General features: G+C 42.5%; 1 protein-coding gene across 3 annotated transcripts in view; it reads right to left on the bottom strand.

The window, feature by feature from the left end:
* The window catches only part of HEG1 (heart development protein with EGF like domains 1), an 81,859-nt gene that overhangs the window by 45,530 nt on the left and 11,315 nt on the right, over positions 1-25,014 (bottom strand). Inside the window, exons 1-5 of one of the 3 annotated variants that reach the window (XM_016135186.2) lie at positions 13,932-14,655; positions 10,626-10,913; positions 8,644-8,940; positions 2,799-3,152; positions 1,532-1,879 (exon numbers count right to left, since the gene is read on the bottom strand). In XM_016135186.2, coding sequence (XP_015990672.2) covers positions 1,532-1,879; positions 2,799-3,152; positions 8,644-8,940; positions 10,626-10,913; positions 13,932-14,127 — 1,483 coding nt within the window. In that variant the 5' untranslated portion in view covers positions 14,128-14,655. Of the gene's footprint in view, positions 1-1,531; positions 1,880-2,798; positions 3,153-8,643; positions 8,941-10,625; positions 10,914-13,931; positions 14,656-25,014 lie in introns of those variants that run through there. The other 2 variants (XM_036219946.1, XM_036219947.1) reach the window with 2 other exon arrangements.

The following is a 25,014-nucleotide window of genomic DNA, read 5'->3' as shown; positions in this document are numbered from 1 at the left end:
TGGTGAAGAGGTAGAATTTAAACCTATTAAGTTTACCTGACAAGTTAATGCATCTTTGCCTCAGTCCGTATATGTTTTACTCTGATAAGGTTGCTGAGAATGTTTTTTAAAAAGTACCCAGAAAACGTTATTTAAAAAAGAACACCAAAAGAAGTTTTTTCAAATTGATAAATTAGACTTCATCAAAATTAAAAACTTTTGGGCTGTAAATAATACCATCAAGAAGGTGAAAAGACAACCCACAGAATGGGAGAAAATGCCTATAAATCATATATCTTAAAAAGGAACTAGTATGCAAAATATACAAAGAACTCTTACAACTAAAAATGACAAATAACCAAATTTAAACATAGTCAAAAATCTGAACGGACATTTCCCAAAAGATATGTAAATGGCCAGTGAGCACATAAAAAGATTTTCAACTGGGAAATGCAAATCAAAACCACAACGATATACCACTTCACACTCACTAGGATGGCTATAATCAAAAAAAGATGGATGATAAAAAGGATTGGTAAAGATGTTGAGGAGCTAGAACCTTAGTACATTGCTGGTGGACAGACAAAATGATGCAGCCACTTTTGAAAATGTTCAGCAGTTCCTCAAAAGGTTAAAAATAGAGTTACTATTTAACCCAGCAATCCAAGAGAATTGAAAACATATGTCCACACAAAAATTTGTACTGGAATGTTCACAACAGCATTCGTCATAATAGCTAAAAGGTAGGGAGTGGGGGTGGGGGGGAGGAACCTACACATGTATTGATTGATAAAAGGATAAATAAAATGCACTGTATCCAGACAATGGAATATTATTCAGTCATAAAATAAATGAAGTACCATTATAGGCTACAACATGGATGAACCTTGAAAACATTATGCCAAGTGAAAAACACCAAAGGCACATATCATACAATTTCATTTATATAAAATGTCTAGAACAGGCAAATCCACAGAGACAGAAAGTAAATTAGTGGTTGCCAGAGGCTGGGAGGAAGAGAGCGTGGACAGTGACCACTGATGAGCACCAGGTTTCTGTTTTGAGGTGATGAAAACGTCCTGAAATTAGACAGTAGTGACGGTTACACAACTTTGTAAATATACTGAAAACCACTGAATTGTACATTTTAAATGGGAGAATTGTATAGAATCTGAATTATATCTCAATAAAGCTATTAAAAAGGGAGAGTTTCTCTTGATGAATGCCTGGACCTGGGGTGAATAACCACTCCCCAGAAGGTGAAATTTTTAATTCCCAGAAGCTGTGTGATTGAGGTAGGTATGGGGGTGTGGGGGGAGCTATAGGGAGTGTGGAGGGGCAGCTGGCAACGGCAGCTCTTTGGAGAGGTACTAGAAAAACTTTGGTGACATATAGCTACATCTGTATCGACTTGCTAGAAGAATGACCTGGGAATAATGAAACTAGAGGAGACTGCGGAGCTATTTCATTAACGCATGGCCTTACAGAAGATCAGAGCCTAGGAAGCCCCTGTGCCCTCCTCATGGTCCAGTTCTGTGAAGTAACAACTCACTCAAGCGTTCGCCACGTGGTGCTAAGGACTCCAGGCTTTCTGAGGAGGATGAGGCTAAAGACTCGGTGGCTGGCTCCGAGGAACTCCTTTCACCCAGTGTGGTGTCACTTCTTCTAGACTGTGGGGCAGAAGCTGAGAACTGGGTCAAAACCGAAGAGTTCACAACTTCCGGATAGTAAGTGGCGGTTCCTGTCACATCTGCAAATGTCTTGCTGTCGGTCAAGAACCAGTGCGCAGTGCTCGCTCCATCTCTGACCGATGGGACTGACCCAGACATAGTCCCAGTCTGAGACATGGGGTGTCCATTCTCTGCATTGGAGCTGCTGCCCAGCTGGGGTCCTTCTGAGACTGTAAGATGTCAGGGAAAAAAATACCATTACATAGATATGAAAGACCCCTCCACACTGAGACATGAGTCTTCTCTAGGGAAAGATGTTCCTTGCAAGGACCTTGTACAGTATTTATTGTAAGTGTAACCTGACATGCATTTTCATATTCTAAGTACGTATTTCAAAACTCTTCAGTGTCAATAAGATATCAATACTAAAAATAAACGTTGGTGAAGAGGGAAACTTTTAAACAGCTTGTGCAAAACAGCAGAGTAACTGATAGGCTTGAGTGTTTTATTCTCCTTCCCCGAAAGTGGTCAAAGGAGGAGTGTGTTATGTTCAACAAATGTGATGTGCCTAAGTACAGTGCTTAGTCAGAAGTATTTTTCTAAAATGTTCTATTATTAATAAAGATAATTCTAATTTTGAAATATAACAAATAAAAAATAAACTATAGGGAGTACATTAAAACTATGAATCTGGGAATACACACACACACATACACATATACATATGTATGTTGTTTCTAAAGATGATCCGTACATAAAATAACTTAAGCTAGTTTCAAAGAGCGGGCCAGCTCTCACTTTGAAGATGATGCCAAAGAGAGGCAAGAAGATGATGCCAGAGTGGCAAGTTGCAATCAACAGTGAGGGCTCCAAGGCTGAGGTCTCAACTCTGCTTAAAGCCTCTGAGCCTTAGTTTCCTCATCTACAAAAAAAGCAGGAGGAATGATGCCTGTCCAACAAACTTCACAATGTTCTCATGAGGATGAAAATCAAAATGTGATAATATGGTAAACTAGATAAAGGAGATGATGTTACCTAAGGAAACACTTTTTTTTTTTTTAGAGACTGCAAAGGTCTTGAAGTGATGCCTTAAGAAAATGCATCAACTTTTAAATGTCCGTAATTGATCAAATAAAATTGAATACTTACTTGGGGAATCGTTTTGCCAAAATCTCACGGATGTCTCGGAAGATGGAAGACCAAATCTGTTTTCTGAGGATGGCTCCATGAAATTCCTATTCCCTGGATTCCTGATTATACCACTGTTTCTTCTCAATTCTGCCTCAGAGGGTGAAGAACGGACTGATACTGAAGTCGTGGTAATTTTAGAGTCTTCAGGGAAACTTTCTGTCTCATTTAGTGGTCCCAGACTGACAGATATGGACTGGATCCTCCTTGGAATACCACTGGGGAACGTGGTGGCAACATGCACACTCTTTGTCTCTCTGACTGAGGAGCTTTGGAGAGCAGTGGAGTTGCTTAGCTCTTCTATGCTTCTAGAAGCTAAAATGGAAAAAATATATATATATATGCTGCAAGACTAATCAAGAGGTTAAAAAAATCGGGCATGTATCCAGATACGAATAATGTTTATTACCTTGTGGTAGATAAATCTAGATAATGTGGACCTAATATAGATAAACACATTTGACACACTCATCCACTCTCTCCCCCTAGCTCTAACTCTCATAGAACTAGGTGGAGAAGCAGTGAGGTCCTTCTCCAAACATGAGGAAAAGCTTCAGCTGGAGCTAAAAGAAAGCTAGAGGAGACTCTAGACATTATTTGTCTTGGTTTTTAGAGAGGAAGGTAAAACTTCTACTTGAATTCCACATTATAGCTTATACAGGACAGGCCATTGTGATAGTTATGCTTTTGTTTTATTTTAGCAGTTGCAACCTTTTTATTCAAATGCTATCATAGATTAAAATTCATACATAAAAATGAGTAAAAGTGCAGCTGTTCCAGGGTGCCGAGTGCCCAGGGCTCCACTGAGGACACCTTGGGCTCTGCAGACTACAATATAAACAACACTGTCCCAGAACACAGTAATTCCTGGCCTTGTCACCATCGAGGGCTCTTTATTATTTCCCACCTCATGGCCGCTATAACCTCGTTTTTTGAAAAACTATTAACTGAAACACATTTATTAAATAACAGCGTTTAGCCGGAAAGAGAGGATCATTGTTACCCCAGTGACTTATTTAACTTCCAAACAAAAGCAACAGGCCCTGTTATTGCAGGCTTTGGAGACCAGCTCTAAAGCTTTACATACCACCCCAATGAGCCCCTAAGAGATCAAGGACTCCAGGCTGGGAACAGTTTTTTCTTTTTCTGATGAAACGGATGTCAGGCACTGGATTAACTGTCAAGAACCTCCAAGAACTGAATCATACAGCATTGGTCAAAATGCACAGTCTGCTCCGCAGAAGTACAGGTGGCTTGCTCGTGGCTCGCTTCCATAAGAACAGAGCTCCAGAGGGCACACTCGAGTCCTCATTTCAAACAAGAATGAACTGCAGGAAAGCTTGGTGAATGGGAAGAAACATGCAGAAAAGATCCAAAGGCAAGAAAAATATATTTCTTTTTAAGCCAAAAATAATAAAAACTACTCTATACCTATATGATGAAAGGCTTTGAACTGTTAATTATGACCCTGAAAAGGGAAGAAGAAAGTTGTTATTATAAATGTTTCCTTGATAACCAGACCCATATGCAGTTGCGACCAAAAGCACAAATAAATATTAAATTTATTTATTTATAAATATAGAGAGAGCACGAATGAGCACAGAAAACACAAAGGTTCCTCTCACTATCATACCAATCATAGAACCAGCTATACCTAGAACACTGTCTGCAGCTCTGGTCACTGGACCTTAACAAAGACAAAATAAAGGTGCAGGCGATCCATGAGACTAGTAATTAAAACAAGGGGGAAAAAAAAGACCTGGACCCAAAAATAGAGTCCCAGCTTACCTAACACCACCCCCACATAAAAACAAAAATGCATTCGTATGAAGAAAAAAAAAAAAGGAAAGCATAATATAGATACGACCCAAATCCTCACTCAACCACTTAGCTTCTGAGGCCTAACTTCATTACAGTTGTCTTCTAAATTCACCAAATTACAGCCTCATTGGATTGCTTGGTGCTTTTTCAAAGCACTTTTATTCCAAGTAAACTATATTATTTCATCGATTCAATGTGCAGTGGGGGTTGTATTAGACTCAGTCTGAATACCTGTGTAGTAAATCAATGCCACAGAAATATAATTACAAAAGTCACAAATGCCGACAGTCATGAAAGGAAAGTGGCTGTGTTTTTGCCCCAACCCTGAGGGCTCAGTGGAACACTGCTTCACCTCATTATTGTCATTATTAAAAGCTGCCATTTACTGATCGATTATGATGTGCCAGTACTTTATATATACGTTTGTACATTGTGCTAAGTAAGTACTTTGTATACATAATCTCATTTCATCCTCACAGTAAAGCTCTGAAGTAGTGCAGAGAATTCTGTGGAGCTGGCGCCTCTCTAATAAAAGGAGGAAATGTTTGGTCAAACTAATCTACAATCACCATTCATACCACTAAATGCATGCCTGCTAACTATGTCTAGGGAAAATTTACCATGTTTCTAATCAACAAGCCAGCACTACTGATTGTTTAATAATAAATTGTTGCCCTTTCTTGCTCACTTCTACCCTTAAAGTAGCCATTCAAAAATGGGAAGACCATCCACATTTGGGAGCAGAAACAAGCTAAGCTCCCTAACCTATATATTAGGAGATGGAAAGAATGGCTACTCATCAGGTAAAAGTATATGGGTCCTCCTCCCATCACAGCACAAATACTGGAGCCTAAGGGATGCATCAGAATGCTCAGCCTTGGCTTGACTGCTACCCAGAACCTGCCAAAAATCTAGCTGAAGTAGCTGATATTTGAGAAAGATATGCTATATCTACAATCTTCTGAGTTATTTATGCTTTCTTCCTTTACTAAGTGAAATCACCACAAAGCAATTTACCTGGGCTGCATTAGCTCAGCTACCCACAGAAATACTTTCATGAGTTGAGATCCATTATTACACCCTCGGTTCCTAGTGAGAATCTATATAAAATATCACTTTTTAAAGAACATTAGCACGATTTCCATGAAGTAGCAATTGATGGCATTTTCTGTTATGATTCTCAACATTCCTTATATAAATACTTCTCTTAGAATTTATGCCCCCAACACACTTCACCCTATGGATGAAACTGTGTATGCTTACCCTATCTGACAACAATCTCATGCCCCACCCAGTTTCCTTTCGTGCCCTGGTTTCCAGGAAGCTCAGTATTAAATCTAGTGCTCAACTGTAGCTGCTCTCACTGTACCTATTCAACTACACATATCTCTTTCTACCTTCAGAAGAGAACTTTCCCATTAGTTGCTTTACTTACTTTTCCCCAAATGATCAAATAAAACATGGTCATTATTGAAAATATGAAAAGTATACAAAGAAATAAAGCAGCAAAAGATGTAAAGCACCAAGAAAAATAATTTCGAATGGCTTCCAATCTCTTTTTAAAAATCTGATTCGGCTGTTTTGGCCTGTACCCTGCTTTCATGCAAAGATTTACTGGCACACAATTTATTTTTGGAAGCAAGTAACTCCTGACTCCCCAAGCTTCAGAAGAGGCTGTGCTGCATGCAAGCTTCTGTGTAGCAGAGTGAGGAATAAAAGGAGACACAGAATACAAAGGATGGATGTGTTTGGAATAACAGATGCTGGAACTAGAGAGGATCTTTAGGGTCATCTGGTCTAATCCCTTCGTTTTTCAAATAAGGAGCCCCATTCTCCCTGGGCCAGGCTCCTGGCTGGCCATCCTAGCATTCACCTAGTGAGGAGTGTCACTCATCTGGCTGGTCTAAGTGCCAGGGCTTTCCGTGGGTCACATTTACTAGTGGATGGAGTGGCCAAGTATCAAATGACAACCCCCCCCCCCCCCCACTACTCTTCCTCTTTACTTCCGTTATTCTACAGAGTGAACAGCTGGGCCAAGTGACTTGGGGTCTGCCTCTGGCAAATGCTGCTGGCCTTCTTAGTACTCCTGCCTATGTTCCTAGAGCTCTGGGATCCTGTGATCTGAAAGAGAGCAAAATCTCAAGATTTAGATTTAAGGGGAGGTAGGAGGTACATGAGAGTTCTGGTTAGCAGGTTAGCAAGTACTAGCTCAGCCTTAAAGATAAAGCAGAACTTTGTTTCCCATGTGGCTTCAGATCCTTGTGCACATCCTCCCTACATCCCCTCAGGGAGGAGGGGAGGATGGCAGGCTGGATGCAGATATTCTTGGATGCCTGGCGATCCCCTCATTTAATAGCACCCAAAGCCTTCCCCAGAGTCTAAGAGGGAGATGGGACTCTACTCACACAGGGCACTCAGTTTACTGAGAAGGAAGAGAAATACTAAGTGAAAGACTCAAAAAATAGGAAAGGTAAAGTATAACTCTTCAAAATTTAAAAGTATAGCGTTCTAAAAGAATCAATGCTCAAGGAATTAGAGGAATAATTATTATTTTTAATGTTGAAAAGTACAGGGGACTACAGAGTCAAGCTCAGTAAAGCTGGAAACAGGCTGATTTTCAAATATACCACAGTAGCGAGTCGAATTTAAATTATAAATATTAAATGACCCTGACCAGAACCAAAGTGTAGCTTCCTAGAAAATGCTTCCTTTCCACCGTTTAGTGAAGCTGGTTGTAAATCACTGAACCACAGAACTTTGAAGCCGAAAAGGATCATAGCTTTTATCTAATCTAACTAATGTTTAAGAATAATCTTAAAAAGCAATCTCCAAAAAACACGAATCATAAATTAGATACATAGCCAGTCAGCAGGAAATGGTGCACAGAGTATATGGAAGAGGAACTGGTGGCTTTAAATAGGCATTACAGAAAGGACCTCTGGGTTCAGTTTTTGCTTTGATGACATAAACCCAAACCCTTAGTCTTGTAAAGTACCTCTGACATATGAAAATTTGGAAAAGGCAATTTCAAAAGCAACCTAACCTCCATTCCCCAAGAATATTTCTACCCTTCTCTGTCCTGCTTTCTGTGGCATGGGCATGAAAACACATGCAGCATGAACCGACTCTGAATAAAAACTCAGAGAAGAGAAAAAGTGGGCAGAGCTTCCAGCACTCCGTTCGGCCCATCACCGGCTGAGCCTGTGATATCTGGGCACATCTAATCTCCATTACTTATTAAGCGTACCTTGTTCGGGGGCAGTGGGGAACCTAAGAGAAGTGACAGATGCAGCCTATGTCCTGGAGAGGATTACAATCTACCTGAGCAGATAAAGCATTAGATAACCTAATGTGACACAGTGATTGGCCCAGAGGATCAGAGGGTTGAAGAAAGGCTTTATGGAGACGAAAATACCTGAGAGGTGAGTTAACCGTTGCCTAGGAATCAGAATGGCAGAGAGGTGAGTGTTCTACCCCTGCAGCCTTGCAAGCACCTGCACTGTATGATTTTTTAAATGATGGCTGGAAAAATGTATATCTACGTTATCTTTGCTATTGAAAGAAACATTTTTTGCAATAATGAAGAAATACAAATCTAACTCCTTCTCAAATGATACAGTGCTCACCCTTTCATTCACCCCAGAACACGGCCTCTTGTACAAGAATACACACCAACAACACTTCGTCTTGCTGTATGTGTATGTGGGAGGCAAGGGAAAAAGTAAGGGTTGGTGGACAGAAAGGCCTAAAACAGCCACCCAGACCAACTCCTCATACAATTAAAGAAAATATACTTTAGAGGTGAACTTCAATACTGAGATAAAATTGTATGGGTAGTACTTTTACCCCGAACAATTTGCATCTGCGCTTAACGTCTCTTCCCCTTATCTCCTTAGCCCCTGTGCCGGGTATGCCTGGCTATACAAGTCCACTTCTATCTACTCCGGATGACTGCAGAGTGTTCAGGCAGGGCAGCAGCACTCACCTGTGGAATGATCTGAGGTTGAGGAGTAAGCTGAGGTCCTAGAGAAATGCAGCCAGGGGAGCTCCACCTCTGAGGAATTTCTCTTCCTGGAGAGTGTGGTCTCTTCCCCCATCCCCAAAGCAGGAAGAGAGGACTGGCTCAAAACAGAAGTAGCCACGTGGGTGTGCACAGTCACTTCTTCAGGGCGCCTGTCCCCCTTTGCCAGGGAACCCTGGGATGTTCCACTTTCTGTGTGAGAAGGGGCACCTCCTCCTTCTGACTCTGCACTACTAGATGGCAGGTGACGCCTTCCAAAGGCTGAAAGCAGACAATGACAATTAAAATTCCACCAGCAGACCTACAAATGTCTGAAAACTCTATTAGGGGACTCAGCTCTGACCTCTATAAAATATACAGATGTAAGATGATATCAGGAGCATTTATTCATTCTGTGAAAAGCTAACCCCTGAGTGAGAGACCACAAACTAAAACAAAGACTGTTTTAGATCTCGCAGACAAAGACTTTACATCCTGTGGTAAAATTGTCAGACAATGGCTCAATGAAGCTAAGTATCAGGTGATATGAAATCAGCAATCGGTTTCTGATCATCATGACTCATCACCCACATTCCACAAAGTTGGTTCTAGGATTTATTTGAATTCAACATAAAAAAAGTTTCCAATATCTGGATGACCCAGGCAGCATCACGTGAAGAGTTTGTAAGCTCCAACTTTATTCATGAATGGAAAACAAAATACTTTCATACATGCTCTTTACAGAATTCAGTGCCCCAACCAGAACTTCTGTCACTAGGGTGTGACAGAAACCATGGGGGTATCTTTGATAGCTTCATCCTCTACTTTTAGGCCATTATCAAGTCTTATCAATTTTCCTCTGTGAAGAGTCTTTAGCAATCCCTTCTTCCCTAACCCTAAAACCGCCAAGCCATATTTTAGTATGTGAGGTCTGCCTGGGTGGTCCCTCTGACTCCGGGTTCCCTCTACTCCATTTGCCATCCCAGGTATCTTATACTTGGCCTACCAGGTGAATCCTCCTCAAATTTGCATTAATCATGTCACTGCCTTGTTCAAAAACCCTCAGAGACTCTTCCCACCATACCAAATTTAAAGTGCCAGATCTTTTAAGTCCTCCATGATTGTCCCTAATGCTGTCCACACAACTGTCCCACCCAATAATCCTCCGCTCTGTGTGCGACTTACTCCCTCCCCCAAAGGAGGCTGCTGGCCTTGCAGTCCCACAAAGAGCTCACTCTTCTCTCCTCTGTATCTTCAACACATGGTCGAAGCGCCCACTTCTCAGCCACCCTTCCACCTGGCTCAGATATACAAACTTAGGCTCAAATTCCAGCTCTGAAAACTGTTAGCCATTTGATCTATATCCGTTGGATGAATTAACTTCTCTGAGCTTCAGTTCCCAAATTCCTAAGATGAGAGTAATGTGACCTCACCGGCTTGCTATGAGAAATGAGAGACTAGACATGCTGGTAAAGTAGTAGGGACCTAATCAGTGCTAGCTTTCTTTGTCTTCCCTTCCTCCATCTTGTTCGTCCAGCTCCAGCCCCTCCTTGAAATCTTTCAGTAAAAATGGCAAGCCACCAGCTGTGCAGACTGCAGCAAGAATAACTGTTTGAGTAACATCAACACAAACATGCAACCATACATCCCGCCATTCCTAGTACCTCTGAGATGGCAGCGTGTGGCAGGATCACTGGATGTTGTTCAGTTTTGGACTGGCCACGAAATATATATGCTATGGGGCTGGACGGGCCTCTCAGTAAATCTGCACCCTTGTCTGGTCTATCGTCATAACTCAGTTAACCATAGTGTGCCACAGATGGAACCTAAGTCACAGGTCTGATCCCAGCCCAGGACCTTGAAACGGGTAATGAAGCTCAAGGTGGGAGATGGGGAGACTGACAGAAATTTTGCTTTCTAAGACTGAACACACACGAATGAAATGCATATCACTGGCACAAACTTACCTAAGGTGCTGCTCTGGGAAGTCAGAGCTGTTGCTATCTTAGGCCCAACAGGAAAAATGGTGACATTTATTCTCCTCAAAGGGTCATTTCTTCCTCCAGCATCTGCTGTTTCTGTTTGTGAAGTGAAGTTTCCTGCAGCATCTGAAGGTGCATGGCTCTTGCCTGGGGTCTGATCCATTACATCCTCTTTGGAGGCCACTGTGGAAGAGTTCACTTGATTCTGACCAAAGGTGATGTTTTCTATGTGGGGTTCAGTATTGCTTTCTGACCAAAGGTTCCTTACAGCAGCTGAAACAATCAGAAAATGGATCAGTGAGAACTTGCTGGCTTCTGAAAAGAGAGGGAAACCAAAAACAACTCTACGAGCAGATATATCAGTAAAGAAGTGGATTCAAGTAGAATAATTTCACCTTTCTTCCCCGTCCCACCACAGCAATTATTCTTATAATCCAATGGAAGAAATTATGAAGCGACGATACTATATTGAATTAAATTTTACAGGAAGTAGACTAAATGATGAAAATTGACAGAAAGAGATCGATGTGGGTCTCAGAGAAGAGGACTTGAACCTCTGACACCTGGGCAGGCTCAGAAATGGGAATAAAAGTCAAAGGTCAGATGTGAGTGGTGGGAAGGAAGCTCTTTATAAGCCTCAAGGCTTTGAGCTGTGACTTTTCGATGGTGGAGAGTAAAAGCTGGCAGCCCTTAATCCTGACACCTACTCTAGTAGGCAGGAGGTAGGACACGCACGATTCTGGAAAAACATGTGGAGGATCCGGCAATATTACCAAAACCTTAGTAATATAAATAGGTTTATGCAGTAACTTCTGAGTTAAAACGATAGCCTTCAAAATGGAATTTAGAATACCTCATTTTGCTAAAAAATAACAACAGTACTCATATGCATATGTGCCAAGACTGATGCAAGCACTTGACACACACTCATTCATTTAATGGCTGCACAATGTGGACGTAGGGTGCTCTTATCCTCCCCACTTTCCATGGGAGGCAGAGGAGGCCCGGAGAGGTCACATTCCTTGCCAGAGTCACCGGGCAGCCTGAGGAAGCCAAGGCCTTCAGCTCCCAGCTGTACTCGGCTGGAGGATAAAGTACTGGAGAGGGGTGTTGGAGCAAATCCTCCTGTTCTCCCCTATATTTCTAGTTTAGGGGTACTGAGGAAATGTTGCTTATTAGCATGGACTATTTCTTGAAGTTTATAAATTAAGAATGTATTTATATTAGTTGGAAAATATTTTTAAATGATTATATCCATGTTACCCAAGATAATGGCAAAAGGCATATGAGTTTAAAACATTGTGAGAATGAAGTAGAAGTTCAGGGTAAAATTGGGCATAGAGGAAATCATCTATTGTATCAAGTGTCATTTGTCGAGGCAGGGGGTTCAGAGTTAGGGCAGGTGGGTGAGACGCCCAAGTCCAACCACGAAGGCTGCCCCATTTCTGTAGAGCAGTCTATGCAAAGCACGGCCACGGCTTGGAAGCCAGAGCTGGACCACTGCTGGGGTGCCAGCCCCAGAAAGAGAACAGAAAAAGCACATGGCATTTTAAGAGCTGTTTTCCTGTATATCCAAACTACTACGGAAATGAATATGGAATACATGTGCTAACTGGGGGGCACTGACCTTAGTGAGTTTCTAGACAAAGCAACAATGAGGATGAGAACCATTTGAAGATATTGCTGATTACATGGCTCCTTGAAAAACTCACATTTATTTTCTCCCTTTGGGAATATTTTTCTTTCTACTTAGCGTCGGGAGAGGTGGTCACTGCTGAGAAAACTCTGCGGGGATGAATGAAGTCACTTCTATCTATATGAACCAGGCCAAAATGACCAACCATGTGACTAGGAGAGGCTGCAGGCAGAACCCACAATTAGATTCAAAATCTCTCTCTCTCTCTCTCCTCACCACCTCCCAAAAGGAACAAGTTACCTTCTACTTCAACACTGTCCAAGAGATATATAAAGTGAGCCACAACTGCATGCCACATATGTAACTTTAAATTTTCTAGTGGCCACATTTTAAAAAGTAAAAAGAAATAGGTGAAATTAATTTTAATAAACATTTTATTTAATCTGACGTATCAAAATTAGTACCATTGCAATATCTAATCGATACAAAAAAAGTTGAGATTTTTTTTTTATTAAACTTTTAAAATCCAGTGACTGTTTTACTAGCCATGCTTTAAAAGTTCAATAGCCACATGTGGCTAGTGGTTACCACACTGGACAGCATAATTCTAGATCAATGGTTCTCAACATTTTCTCACTCTGGTCGACTCCTACCAGAAACAGCAGGCCTAGATGGGTGGTGACTACAAAAACTTCCATAAGAGATTCTGACAAACTTTCCTAAGGGAATCATTTCCTTCTCCGATCTCTTGAGATTACCATTTTTATGCTTCCTATTCTGTTTCCTGTAAGTAATAATTAACAGAAGCTTCCTGAAGGGGGAGGGAAGTGGCCCCGCCCCAGATAGACTAGGCACACACGCACCCAGGAATGGGTTGTGGAGTGGTGTTTCCAAGGGCAGCTGCAAGGTTTCCAAATTGAACCTGAGACTCTATGGTTGTGGATAGCAGTGACCCATATAGCATGTTCCCTTTGTTCTTCCCATCTGAGCTGCGAAAGCAAGCTGGCCTCCTGAGAGGAGGTGAAAGGGTTTGAGGATGTTGTCTCTATCTTCTTGGTCAGTTAGGCACAATGATAGAAATTATGCTCAAAAGGAGCCAGAAAAAAAGTGATTGTGGGGCAGAAGGAACTCAGAACCCATGCCCCAAAGCTGGCAAGCCATGAGCAAAGGGAAGGAAATGAATTTAGCTCTATTAAAGCCTAAGACAAGTGTGAGACTTCTTTGGCTGGGCCTGAGGAAGCAACGATGTCCCCTTCTTCAAGGACAATAAGTGAAAGTTCCAGACCCCAGTCAAGTCAAGGAATTCTACTGCAGTTTCCAAAAAGGAAAAGAAGGCCACGTGAAGACAGGACATGACCAGCACTGAACCACGCTCTCACCCTGGAGGGCTGACTAAAGATGTAAGAAGAAAAAAAAAATGCACACTATAAACAAAAGTAAATGGCTGACAATAGTCCTGCAGTATCCCAAATAACCCTGCCACTAAAAACAACTAAAAATGCTGAATAAAATAGTTTTTAAAAATATTTCTAAATCTATTGCTGAGTTGACAAGTAAAGAATCAAGTCTTCTGAGGCCAAAATTGAACCAAGAGCTGAAATTCAGAGCAGTGAGCTAAGTCTAAAACTGGCAGCTGCCCCGAGGTAGCTACTCACCATTTGTGACCTTGAACTTCTGTTCTGAGCCACAGGGATGGAGGAGACAGGAGATGAAACTCTCAAGTTGGGAATCGGAAAGGAAACTCCTGTATAAAGCTGGGACCAGGGCTTTACCTTGGGTGTAAGACAAATAGAAACAAACCTGTGCTGTGGGAGATGGCAAGGAGATCTGGCCCTTAAATTTTGGTCTCATCCAAGAATTTAAGTGAAAGAAATATAAATCTCACCCAAGAATTTGTAACCATGAAGCTGGCCCTCATGTGCTTGTGCAGCACAAACTCAGTATCTGTGCAGTCTAAACCTCAAGCCAACAATGTGGTTAAAAGTGGTCCTGAACCTTGTCAACATACTAAAAACTACTAAATTATATGCTTTCAAGGGGTAAACTTTATAGTATATAAATTATATCTCAAAATACACACACACATACACACAATCCTGTTCATGGAGAGGAAAAAGTGGTCCTAATATATAGTGCCTCCAGGTACTTGGCAGAAATAAATGTGAATGCTCTCTAGATGAACGTATATACCTTCAATCTAATTTTATCTAATTTTGTCATTTACTGATGACATTTTAAGGAATATAAGGTCACAGTCAAAAATCACAAAATATACAAGGTAAAAGAGGCAGTCATGGGCAAAAGTCAGCAAACCGTACAAGCAAATACTTCAAATACTGGAATTCTCAGACAAAAAAAAAAAAAAGTATATAAAGCTACATGAAAAGAAATAAGAAATTAAAAATGAGAGGAAAAAAAAGACTATAATGACCAAAAACATTTGAAAGAAATCTAAATGGAAATCCTAGAAATAAAAAAATAATTGAAATTAGGGGACTCAAAAGCAGATTAAATAGGGCTAAAAATAATTAAGAATTACAGAACAGATGACAAGAGAATGCCGAGATGATATAAAAAGATAGAAACTATGAAAAAGAGATACAAGGAAGATAGAGTGAGAAAGTCCAATATATATATCTAACTGGAATTCTACAAGAAGAGAGAAAAAAGTGAAATGTCAATATTCAAAAGAGTAATGGCTCAGAATCTTCCAGAACTAATAAATAGCATGAATCCTCAGACTAAGGAAACAGCAAATCCTAGAAAGCTAACTAAAAAAGAAATGTAAACCTATATCATAGTGAAACTACAGAAAATCACAGAAAAAAACAACTAAGTCTTAAAAACTACCAGAGGAAAAAATGTCACATCATCTACAAAAGATAACAATTAGACTAACAGTTGATTTTTCAACAGCAACCATGGAATCTAAAAGACAATGGGTAAATATTTGTAACATGCCAAGAGAGAAAAAAACTAGAATTGAATGCTCGGCAAAACTATCTTTGAAAAACATCTTGAGACTCTTTCAAAATAGAAACATTTTCAGTCAGATCTCAGCTTATCAACCACATCCACTAAAAAAATTATGGAGAATTTATTTCAAGCAGAGGAAAAACAACTTTAGGATGCAAGAATAAATAATGAGCAACAAAATGGTAAATGTCTGCATAAATCTAAAGAAATACTTAATTTATAAAAATAATTTCTCCTTTGTGGGATTAATAAAAAACATAGAGGAAATCCTAGATAACGAAAGCACATAAATTGGGAGGAGATGATCAGAATCACATTGTGTTGGAGAAGGGTAACTTTACACTGTGTCAAAAATGCATTTTCAAGTCCCTCAATCTAATCTTAAAGGATAAAAATACTGTATTCCTTCCGAATGGTACAGTTTGAAATGATATAACTTTTCCATTGAGAGACATTAATGCATATTATCTAAAATCAAAAGAAAAAATCAATAAATAGCAATATAAGCACGTTATTTAGAGACATGGACATAAATACGAAAAGAATCAGTTAAAAAGTTGAAAATGGTTGATTCTGGGAAGCAGAAAAATGATGGCAGGAGTGATCAGGGTTTTTATAATAGCTTTATAAAACATATTTGATCTTTAAACTATGTATAAGTTTGATAAAAAAAAAATTAAATTTAAAAAAGTTGAATAATAAACCAGGGTAAAAGCCTGCAGTATGTGATCAAAGTTTAGCATTCTTAATACATGAAGAACTTTCTCAAATTCCCAAGATGTACATATCACAGACAAAGAACATAAATGTGCAATTCACAAAAGAAAATACATGAGCGGAGAACAAATTTTTTAAAGTATTTTTGAAAAGAAATTAAATACAAATACAAACTAGAAAAGACCTTATGCATTTTCCCTATCAAATTGGCAAAAGTCTAAAAAATGATAATATCTAAAGTCACTGCGGGTATAGAACGTGGACACTTGCACACAATGTTGGCAAGAATGCATGGGCACGTTGCTTCTGGTGAGAAATTTAGAAATCCATTGCAGAAGCCTTAACAATGGGTATATATTTCGACCCAGGAATTCCACTTCCGGAAATTAATTCCAAGGAATTATTAAGGAAGTATGCAAAATTTCAGGCATAAAGGAAGTTTATCACAGAATTGTTTATAGTAATGAAAATTGGAAATAACCTAAATTTCTGTAATAGTTGGTTAATTTAATTATGAGACAACAAAATTTTAAAGAACTGACCAAAATATACGATTGATACAATTTAGATATGTATTAGGCTCACCCTATATTGTTAAGTGGAAACATAAATTTAAAAAATGGTATGGAACATATGACTCTATGTTATTAAAATATATCTGTTACAGAAAAATGTGTCTCCCAAGGAAAAAAAAAAAAAAAGGTTGGTATCTTGGTAAAAAGATTCCAGGTCTGGAAGCCACCTTATAATGGGCTTTCTTTCGTCCTGAGACCTCTCCACTAAGGTAGGTGAAGCCTGAGGACTTAAATATAAAGTTGGAGCTTGCAGCTTGCTCATAAGACAGTGTATGGATTTGGGCTCCAGTGCCATTTCTGAAACATAAGCATGTGAGTGGCCTTCGCATGCCCAGCTAAAGGACTGATAAGTTTACTTGTGTCTGCGCCACTCGGCCTCCAGATGCTGAACCACTCTCAGCACTAAAGCCACAGTTGTGGCTTTAGCTGGTGGCCTGATCGAGGAGAGGTGCCAGTGATCATTTTTGCAAAGCAGCTAAAGACAACACAAACCCCTGGTTAATGTTGCCACTGTTGGGTCCTGCTGACCTCAGAGAACTACTGGCTTGTGGTTCCACATCCACCTTCTTCCTCCTAGTCACGAGTGCCACGGCTGCCTAAATCAGTGAGAAACTCTTACCTTTAGTATCCTTCTTTATCTAGGAATCTTTCCCTTTCTTTCCCCCTGGCACATAGGAGGCAAGGGAAGAAGTTGCTTCCTTTACTCATACCATATGAATCTGTATTCTCTATGCAAAAATCCTCTCATCTAGGAGGAAAAGAGCCTGATCCCAGCTCCAAGCCTGGATCTAGAAATTCAAGTTTTAACAAGAAAGGCAGCGAATAAAATACAGACTGTGGTTAAAGTCAGGCTGTCTGGGTGAGACTTCTGGGTCTGCCTCTTATATGCCCTATGACCTTAGAATGGATACATAATTTCTCTGTGCCTCCGTTTCTTCATCTATAAAATGAGGACGCAACAGTTCTTACATCACTGGGCTATAACAGAGTACACACACGTGAGGGCTCCAAACAGTATCTGGTACATAGCGAATGCTATATACATTATAGCTTTTAAACAAATTTAGGTCTATTAACTTTTAACAAACAGATGGGAGGATGACTTTGGCAGGCACTGCTAACTAGTCATAGCTCAGTCCCCCAGTTCTTCTCCAGGCAGCAGATCAGAGCTGGTACCAGAGGCGAAAGCCCCCATACCGCCCAGGCCCCTAGGCCCTCGTGGAAGTGAGGCGTGCACTCTGATGAAAGGCCTGAGGCTGGCTGAGCAGACATTGGGGCAGTTGTGCCTTGCTTTGGCTCTGCCTCTCCTCCATGATATTTGCCTGGCAGATGATGGGAGAACTTGGGGGACACAGGGTGATGATGGCCGGGGTCACCTCCGGCATGAGAAGCCTCTGACGTCACTGTCCTGGGGTCAAAATAAAAGTATCCCACTGCCCCCTGTTTAACTCTGGATGCCCTTCTCCCTCCCGTATTGCCTATGAACTATTCATCAGGAAAGGGATGAACAAAGCAGGCAGCACCCCAGCCCATCCCCTCGGCCCCTCGAGGTCTCGGTTGACTGTGAACATCCAAGCGCTTTTACATCATTCCACGTGGTATCTCATGGAGAATGATGGAACAAATGCTAAAATGTTTATTGAAGTCCTTTCAGAAGACCTGAGTCGCTTAGGGCTACTGCGGTTGAATTTTGTTTGTGGTGTGGTTCCCTATTCAGCACAGGTACACACACTGAGTGGGAGAGTAATCGGGAATAAAGAAGACAGAACTCAACAGGCACCTACCATGTGCAAAGGCAGGCATCAGGGAACCTGCTCATACTCTTGGTGGAGAAGAGACATGGCCCTGGAGAAATGGAAAGGAAAAGGGATGCCTCAGGCTGCGGAGCCCGGGGCCAGATGGAAAGGGAGGAGAAGAGGCTGTGCCCCACCTGACACTGGGGGGCAGATTCTAGGATGGGGGTGGTGCTCTGAGGCTGAGAGAAGTCTGTCACTCCTCACCTTAGCCACCCAGCTCCTCTGATGGTCAGAGATAATGGCTTAAATCTCCCCCTTACATTCCATGCAGCTGAGCTACACCAACCAGCCTCATACTGGAGTTTAGATATCCCAATTTCCCAGGTACCTTTTGAGCTGGAAATGCCATGCTACCCTCTGTGCTCACCCTCTGTGTCAGGCCACCACTTTCTCTCATACCATGAATGGAAATTAAATTAACAAGAGTCGTAGTGCTTTGCCTGTTTTTTTTCTCCCCAGTTGATAACTTCCACTTCTCTAGTGTCTTAACATCTGTTTGTGAACCAACATCATCAGGGATACTAGCACAGCCCAGAAGTAGGGTTTCCTAATTAGCAGCTGCTACAGAGTCAACTCCTCACCACCCACCCACCCCATGATTTGGGGTTTTTCAATTTGTATTGTTTCTGAGCAGTGGAGTGGGCGTGTACAGGGAGTACACTGTGTCATCCAGAGAGGCGATTTCCTCCCAGAAGGCTTGACCCGCCCCCATACTGCACCTCCTACCTCTGCGGCAGGCCCTATGTCAGATGCTGCCAGCTGCAACCTCAGGTTTCTGGGGCGTAGACTTGAAACATCAGCCCTTTCTTTCATGCCCCTCTCTTCAGAATCAGATTTCACTACCAAGTGCAAAATGTTTTCACATCTGTCATGTCATTTAATACACATGTCAGCTGGTCAAGTGGGTATCATGGCACATGAGGCAACTGAGGGGCAGAAAGATTAAGCAATCGTTCAATGGCAGACACACCTGGTCCGAACCCAGGTGTCATTCCAACATACCCCCGTTTACTCCATGACATTGAGTTTTAAGAAGCTTTAAGAAGCTAACCAGTGAGCAGGACCAAAAATGTCCCACTGGCCTTCAAACTTCAGCCTTAAACCCAACTGCTCTGCACTGTTTCCACACAAGAGGAAGGAGATGGTGCGTATCATGTGGGCTTTGGAACCAGGCAGACTTGGCTTGACAGCGGCTGCGTGTTATTAGCTGGAAGACTGCACAAGAGGACTTCCATCTCAGAGAGGAGTCTCCTAGGTAATGAAAAGCAGCATGAGAAGAACGGGCAGAGGCAGAATGGAGAATGAGTTTGAGGGACAAGAAAGTCTGTTTTTGAAATGTGAAGTTGGGGTGAGGTTATAACTCCCAAGTGGAAATTTCTGACAGGCAGTTAAAGATTGGGGACCATGGATCAGAAGGAAGGACAGGAGAGAGGACATATGAAGGGAAAAGGGAGGGTCAAGGGCTGAATGAAGGGGAACCTTGAATTTGGAGAGAGAAAAGCTGATGAAAGAGACACAGATGATGAGGGAAGGATAAGACAAAATTAAAAGTCGGGGCCAGAAAGGCAGTTAAGTTCTGAGACGTAGCAAAGAGATTAGTCAACCAGTCCCAGGACTTTACAGAGTGTCACTTGGTAGACACTGACCCCCAGCTGCAGGATTCCCCGCCCTGGCCTCCCTCTTAGAGCCGCCCAGCGTCCCCCGACTTAGGACCTGCTCTTGGGAGAGCTATACTTTGGGCCAGCATGGATCTCATACCTATGATAGCAGTTTTCTTTGTAATTTTTAAAGATGTTCTTAAGATTCAATTGCTCACAGAGGGAGGGGACAAGAAAGACTTTTTTTTCTTCTTCTTCTTAAAGACATTGTTAGTCTTCTCCCTTTAAAAAGGCCCCTTTCAGTCTGGGATATGGCTATAAACCATGAGAGGAAATGAAATTATGCACTTATTCCCAGAGATAAAATGAAGAAATCTCACATGTTTACAATCTGCAAAGCACTTTTTATGGGGTAATTCTGGGGGCCTAAATTAACCTGTTAGATACTGATGCTCTGAGTGGCAAGCAGGAGAGTAATTCTTACCTCATTTTGCAGAAGAGATGACTGGAGCTCAGTACTGAGGTCACCTGCCCAGGGCAACCCAAAAAAGAAGTGGCATAGCAGAGATTAGAGCCACCTCTTTTACTCTGGCGTCTTTCCTAACTAACTGCCCAAATGAAAACCAGTGAGGACCGAGAAGAAGCTCAGCCGGCTCTTCCCAAGGTAACGTATGGTATGCGGCCTCCTTCACTAGCTAGCCTCCACAGTGTTTTGCATCATTCGCTCTGGTCCAAACTGGGAAACTGGCCGCAGTCTGAAGGTGACCTCCACCTGCAGAGACCACAGCAACAAGTAATCTGATCCTGAGACGGTAGGACTGGACCTCGAGAGGGGCAGTAACAGTTCTAAATCCACAATACAGCCAGTGAGTGGCATTTATGAATTTAAAAATATATATGTCTTCTTTCTTACTCATTAGGATGGCTATTATTTTAAGAAATGGAAAAAACAAGTGTTAGCAAGGACAAAGAGAAATTGGAACCTTCCTGCATTGCTGGTAGAATGAAAAATGGTGGGCAATTGTTTGGTGGTTCCCCCAAAACTGTAAACAGAATTACCGTATGATCCAGTAACTCCATTGCTAAGTATATACACAAAAGAATTGAAAGCAGGGAACCGAACAGAGATGTGTATACCCATGTTCGTCAAAGCATTACTCACAATAGCCGAAAAGTGGAAGCAACCCAAGTGCCCATCAATGGATAAATGGATAAACAAAATGTATTTACATACAATGGAATATTATTCAGTCTCTTAAAGGAAGGAATTCTGACACATGCTACAACACAGGCAAACCTTGCAAACAGTACAGTTAGTGAAATAAGCCAGATAAGACAGGACGAATAATATATGATTCCCCTTATATGAGATACCAGGAATAGGCAAAGTCACGGAGACAAAGTAGAGTAGAGGTTAGTGAGGGCTGGGGGTAGGGAGGAATAGGGATTTATCACTTAATGAGCTACTAGTGGGGATAATGAAAAAGTTCTGGAAATGGATGGCGATGATCTTTCCACAACAGTGTAAGTGAGCTCAATGTCCATGACTTGTACACTTAAAAATGGTTAAAATGGTTAATATGTATATTTTGCCACAGTAAAAAACAATATTTACTGAGCACTAACCACACAGAAGACAAAACAGAATACGCCTCAAGGAGCTAATTGCTTCCTAGAGAGCTGAACCATGTAAATGAAGTCCTAGGAGGTGGCTGGGGACTGAGAAGTGTCTCAATGCATAGAAAGTGCCCTGGGAGTTGGGAAGGCCCAGGGCTGAAGACCAGAATCCCATCCTCTCTTCCTGGCCCCCACCCTCTCCTCCAGATCACAGCCTTTCCAGCCCTCATGGCCTCACTGAATTCACCCCAGGAATCCTCTAAATGAGGGGGATTTCAGGCCGGATAGCCAGTGGTGGGATATTTTGGGGCAGGCAGGAACCTTGGGGGCGTGGGGGGAAGGTGGCTGCAATCTCACCAGAAAGGCAGCCGCCTGCTCAGCTGGGCCACTCTGGGCTGTTTTGAAAGGCTACTACGGATGTAATGATTCTGGGTGGAGGGCGTTTAGGAGCCAAATGAGTTTGTGTGAACAAAAGACTCAGCCCTTGATCTGAACTGTCCAGGGCTCACGGGGAGTTTCGTTTCCTTCCTTGTTCTTGCCCTGAAAGGAGTGGCCCTAAGAAAAACCATACACACTGAGAAGTGTTGCACTTGAGATCCAGTGATCTGATTTTTAGAAAGATTCCCCTGGAACGGCCTCAAGTAATGAAAAGTATAAAGTTTACAAGGCGTATTATCCTCCCTCCCCTCCCTGTGAGACAGTCAGCTTTCGTCCGGCTGATCATCCTCTAGGGAGAAAGCCAGGCCTGCAGCGCTGAGCTGAGACCCAGGGACTGGCTGACCGGAGTCTGGGGTCAGGCTTCCAAAACTGGAATCACCTCTGGGGTGGCCTGGGCGTAACGAGGAGGCTGCCCATTCAGGCAGGAATGAAAGAGGAAAGACCTTGATGTGACCTCAAGCTCTTTGTTTTAAAAATAATTCTATAGGTTCAAAAAAAAAAAAAAAAAGGCCTTAAAATCCAAGGCCAGAAGAGTTCCATTGCCTGCCTTATTTGCAGGGGTGTCTACCTGTGCCTATGTTTTCTTCGCCCCTCTAAGCCTCTGAAAAAGAAACACCCAGCAGAGGGGCCGAAGAGGAGGCACCTTAGCAAAGGGCAGCTCCTGGTGTCGCTGGGAGGAGAAGGTGGGGCAGCCAGGGCAGCGGAGCAAGCCTCCCGGTCTCCCGTGTGGTCACCCTAACATTCGCTCACACCCAGAGAGGAAGCCTGATGGCGGGGCTCCACCAAAGGAGGCCTGCCAGGTTAGCGAAACAATAAAAAGGCAAGGAAAAACATCCTGGTTCCGAGGAGGAAGGGGGGTGGAGGGAGAGTGGCGGGAGGGAGGAGGGGGCAGGAAGAGGGACCTGCTCCCCAGCTGGGCAGCCAGAGTAATGAGATGTGGCCCTGGACTCTAAACCCTCACCCAGCCTCGGAGGCCGACTTTTAAGTTGTGCAGATAACTTATTCTACATACCTGCGTGAAGTGGCCCAAGACTCTAAGGGAATCACAGAAACACCATTTGTCTAGAAAGTTTGCAGTGTTAGAAAATGTACACAGTGAAATGATGCTGCAGCACAGAGGGCCTGAGGCCTGGACCGGGGAAGGGAGGAGCGTGGTCACTGCTGTCACTGCCTCCCGCTCAGGGCGTGGGGTGCGTGGGGTGCTCGCTGTGGGCCAGCCAGGAGCTTCCGGCCTTGTATAAGCAAAATCTACTTTAAAGAGATAAATTAAAAGTTTACTAGTAGGTCTTTAAAATTAAGATTGGGAAACCTGACACTCCATTCAAATATAACCAACCTTTTAAAAATTAGTTATATGCCATAGCCAGGTAAGAAAAGAGAGAAAACAGGGGGCTGAAAAGAAAAATAAAACAAAAAATAAAACAAAAGGGAGAAACTTACAGAGGAAGAGACAAACAAAACTAAGGAGAATATTTTTAAAAGACACCCACCAGAGTAGGGTGACTATTATGATTATTATCGCAGCAGCCCAAACGCGTGTGGCATTTGCTCCCTGCTGAGCACCATGCGTGGATTGTCCCCATTAATCATATGACAGCCCTGGGGGGTAGGCACCGATATTATCCCTACTTTTTTGATAAGGAAATTGAAGTGCAGTGAGATTGAATAAATTCCCCAAGTTACACAGCAAATAGTAGAATGAGACCCAAACCCAGGTCTGTCTGACTGTAATTTTAAAAAATACATTGAGAAAGAATGAAAAGTGAGACAGAAAAGAGCAAAACGAAGACTGAGAGCTTCTGAGAAACGGCAACACCCTCTGACAGGGGAAGCCAGAAGGGACAGAGGCAGACCGCCTCCGCGGGCTTCCAGGATGCCGCCCTAAGAACCCTGGGCCCGCAAAGCAGTCTCGTGACACAAATGGGGTTATTACATCTTGACGGCCTACAGAGCCCACCGTCCAAATGGAATTTAGTGTACTGATAGAATTCAGGAGAGAGATGAAAAGGAGGGAGGAAGGATGGGAGGAAAGAAGGAAGCGAAGTGTTGACGGTGATCACGTGAGAAAAGGTGAGCAACGGCGGCCAGACGGAGGTAGTTGAGGTTTTGAATGTGAGACAGGGAGATTCATGGGACGGTTAATAAGCAAAGGGAGGATGGGTTTCGGAGGAAGAAGGGGCGATGTGTCTGCGTTTATAACTGTCTCTGTTGTGTGGACAGTGAAGGATATAAACATGTGTGGATGTCTGGCAGGCAGCTGAAAGTGGAGAAGTGGATTTCTGAAAAGAAAGGCAGCTCTGGGACTCCCCTCTTGGGGAAAACAGGTGAAGCCACGCTGTCTTCCCTCCATGCCTTCATGCCTGCAGGCCTCCCCACCGCTGCTTCGCTCCCCTCCTCTTGGCCTTTTGGCAAAATCTGACTCGTTTCTCACAACTAGCTCAGAGGCCACCACTTCCAAGAGGTCTTCCCCAGAGAGAACGCTCCCTCTCGGTTATTGCTTTATCTTGATATACAATGATAACTTATTTGATCACATTTCCATGTCTCTTGTGAGAGACTGTGGTTCACAGGCTGGGCTCAGTAAATGTCCACGGAACTGGAGGTAGAAGGCCAAGGAAAGAACTGTGAAGAACATCCCAGTGGGCGGGAAGGAGAGGAGATGGAAGAGAGCTCGTCATGGCAACCAAAGGCACTTGGGAGGATAAAGAGAGGAAGGACTGAAAATGGCCACTGAGATTCCTGGAATGTTCTCCTCTCCATCTCCTCTCCAACTCTGTCTTCATCCCCCCTCATCTACCTTCTTCATGAAACCTCACCTCGCTTAGAGAAATAATGATGCCTACGTGCTTTGGGAAGCATAAACGACTAACACGTACACAGCACATGCATGTTTACAAAGCTTGTCCATGTGGGTTACTTCACTTCACCCCTATGAAAACACTGTGAAGTGGACAGAACTGGGATTATTCTCTCCATCTTACAGACGTGGAAATGGGCCCAGAGATGAAACACCTTGCCAAG

This window comes from Rousettus aegyptiacus, unplaced genomic scaffold (genome assembly GCF_014176215.1).
Source record: "Rousettus aegyptiacus isolate mRouAeg1 unplaced genomic scaffold, mRouAeg1.p scaffold_m13_p_4, whole genome shotgun sequence".
In the NCBI taxonomy this organism is placed as follows: Eukaryota; Metazoa; Chordata; class Mammalia; order Chiroptera; family Pteropodidae; genus Rousettus; species Rousettus aegyptiacus.
This window is presented reverse-complemented; position numbering and strand designations above follow the sequence as displayed.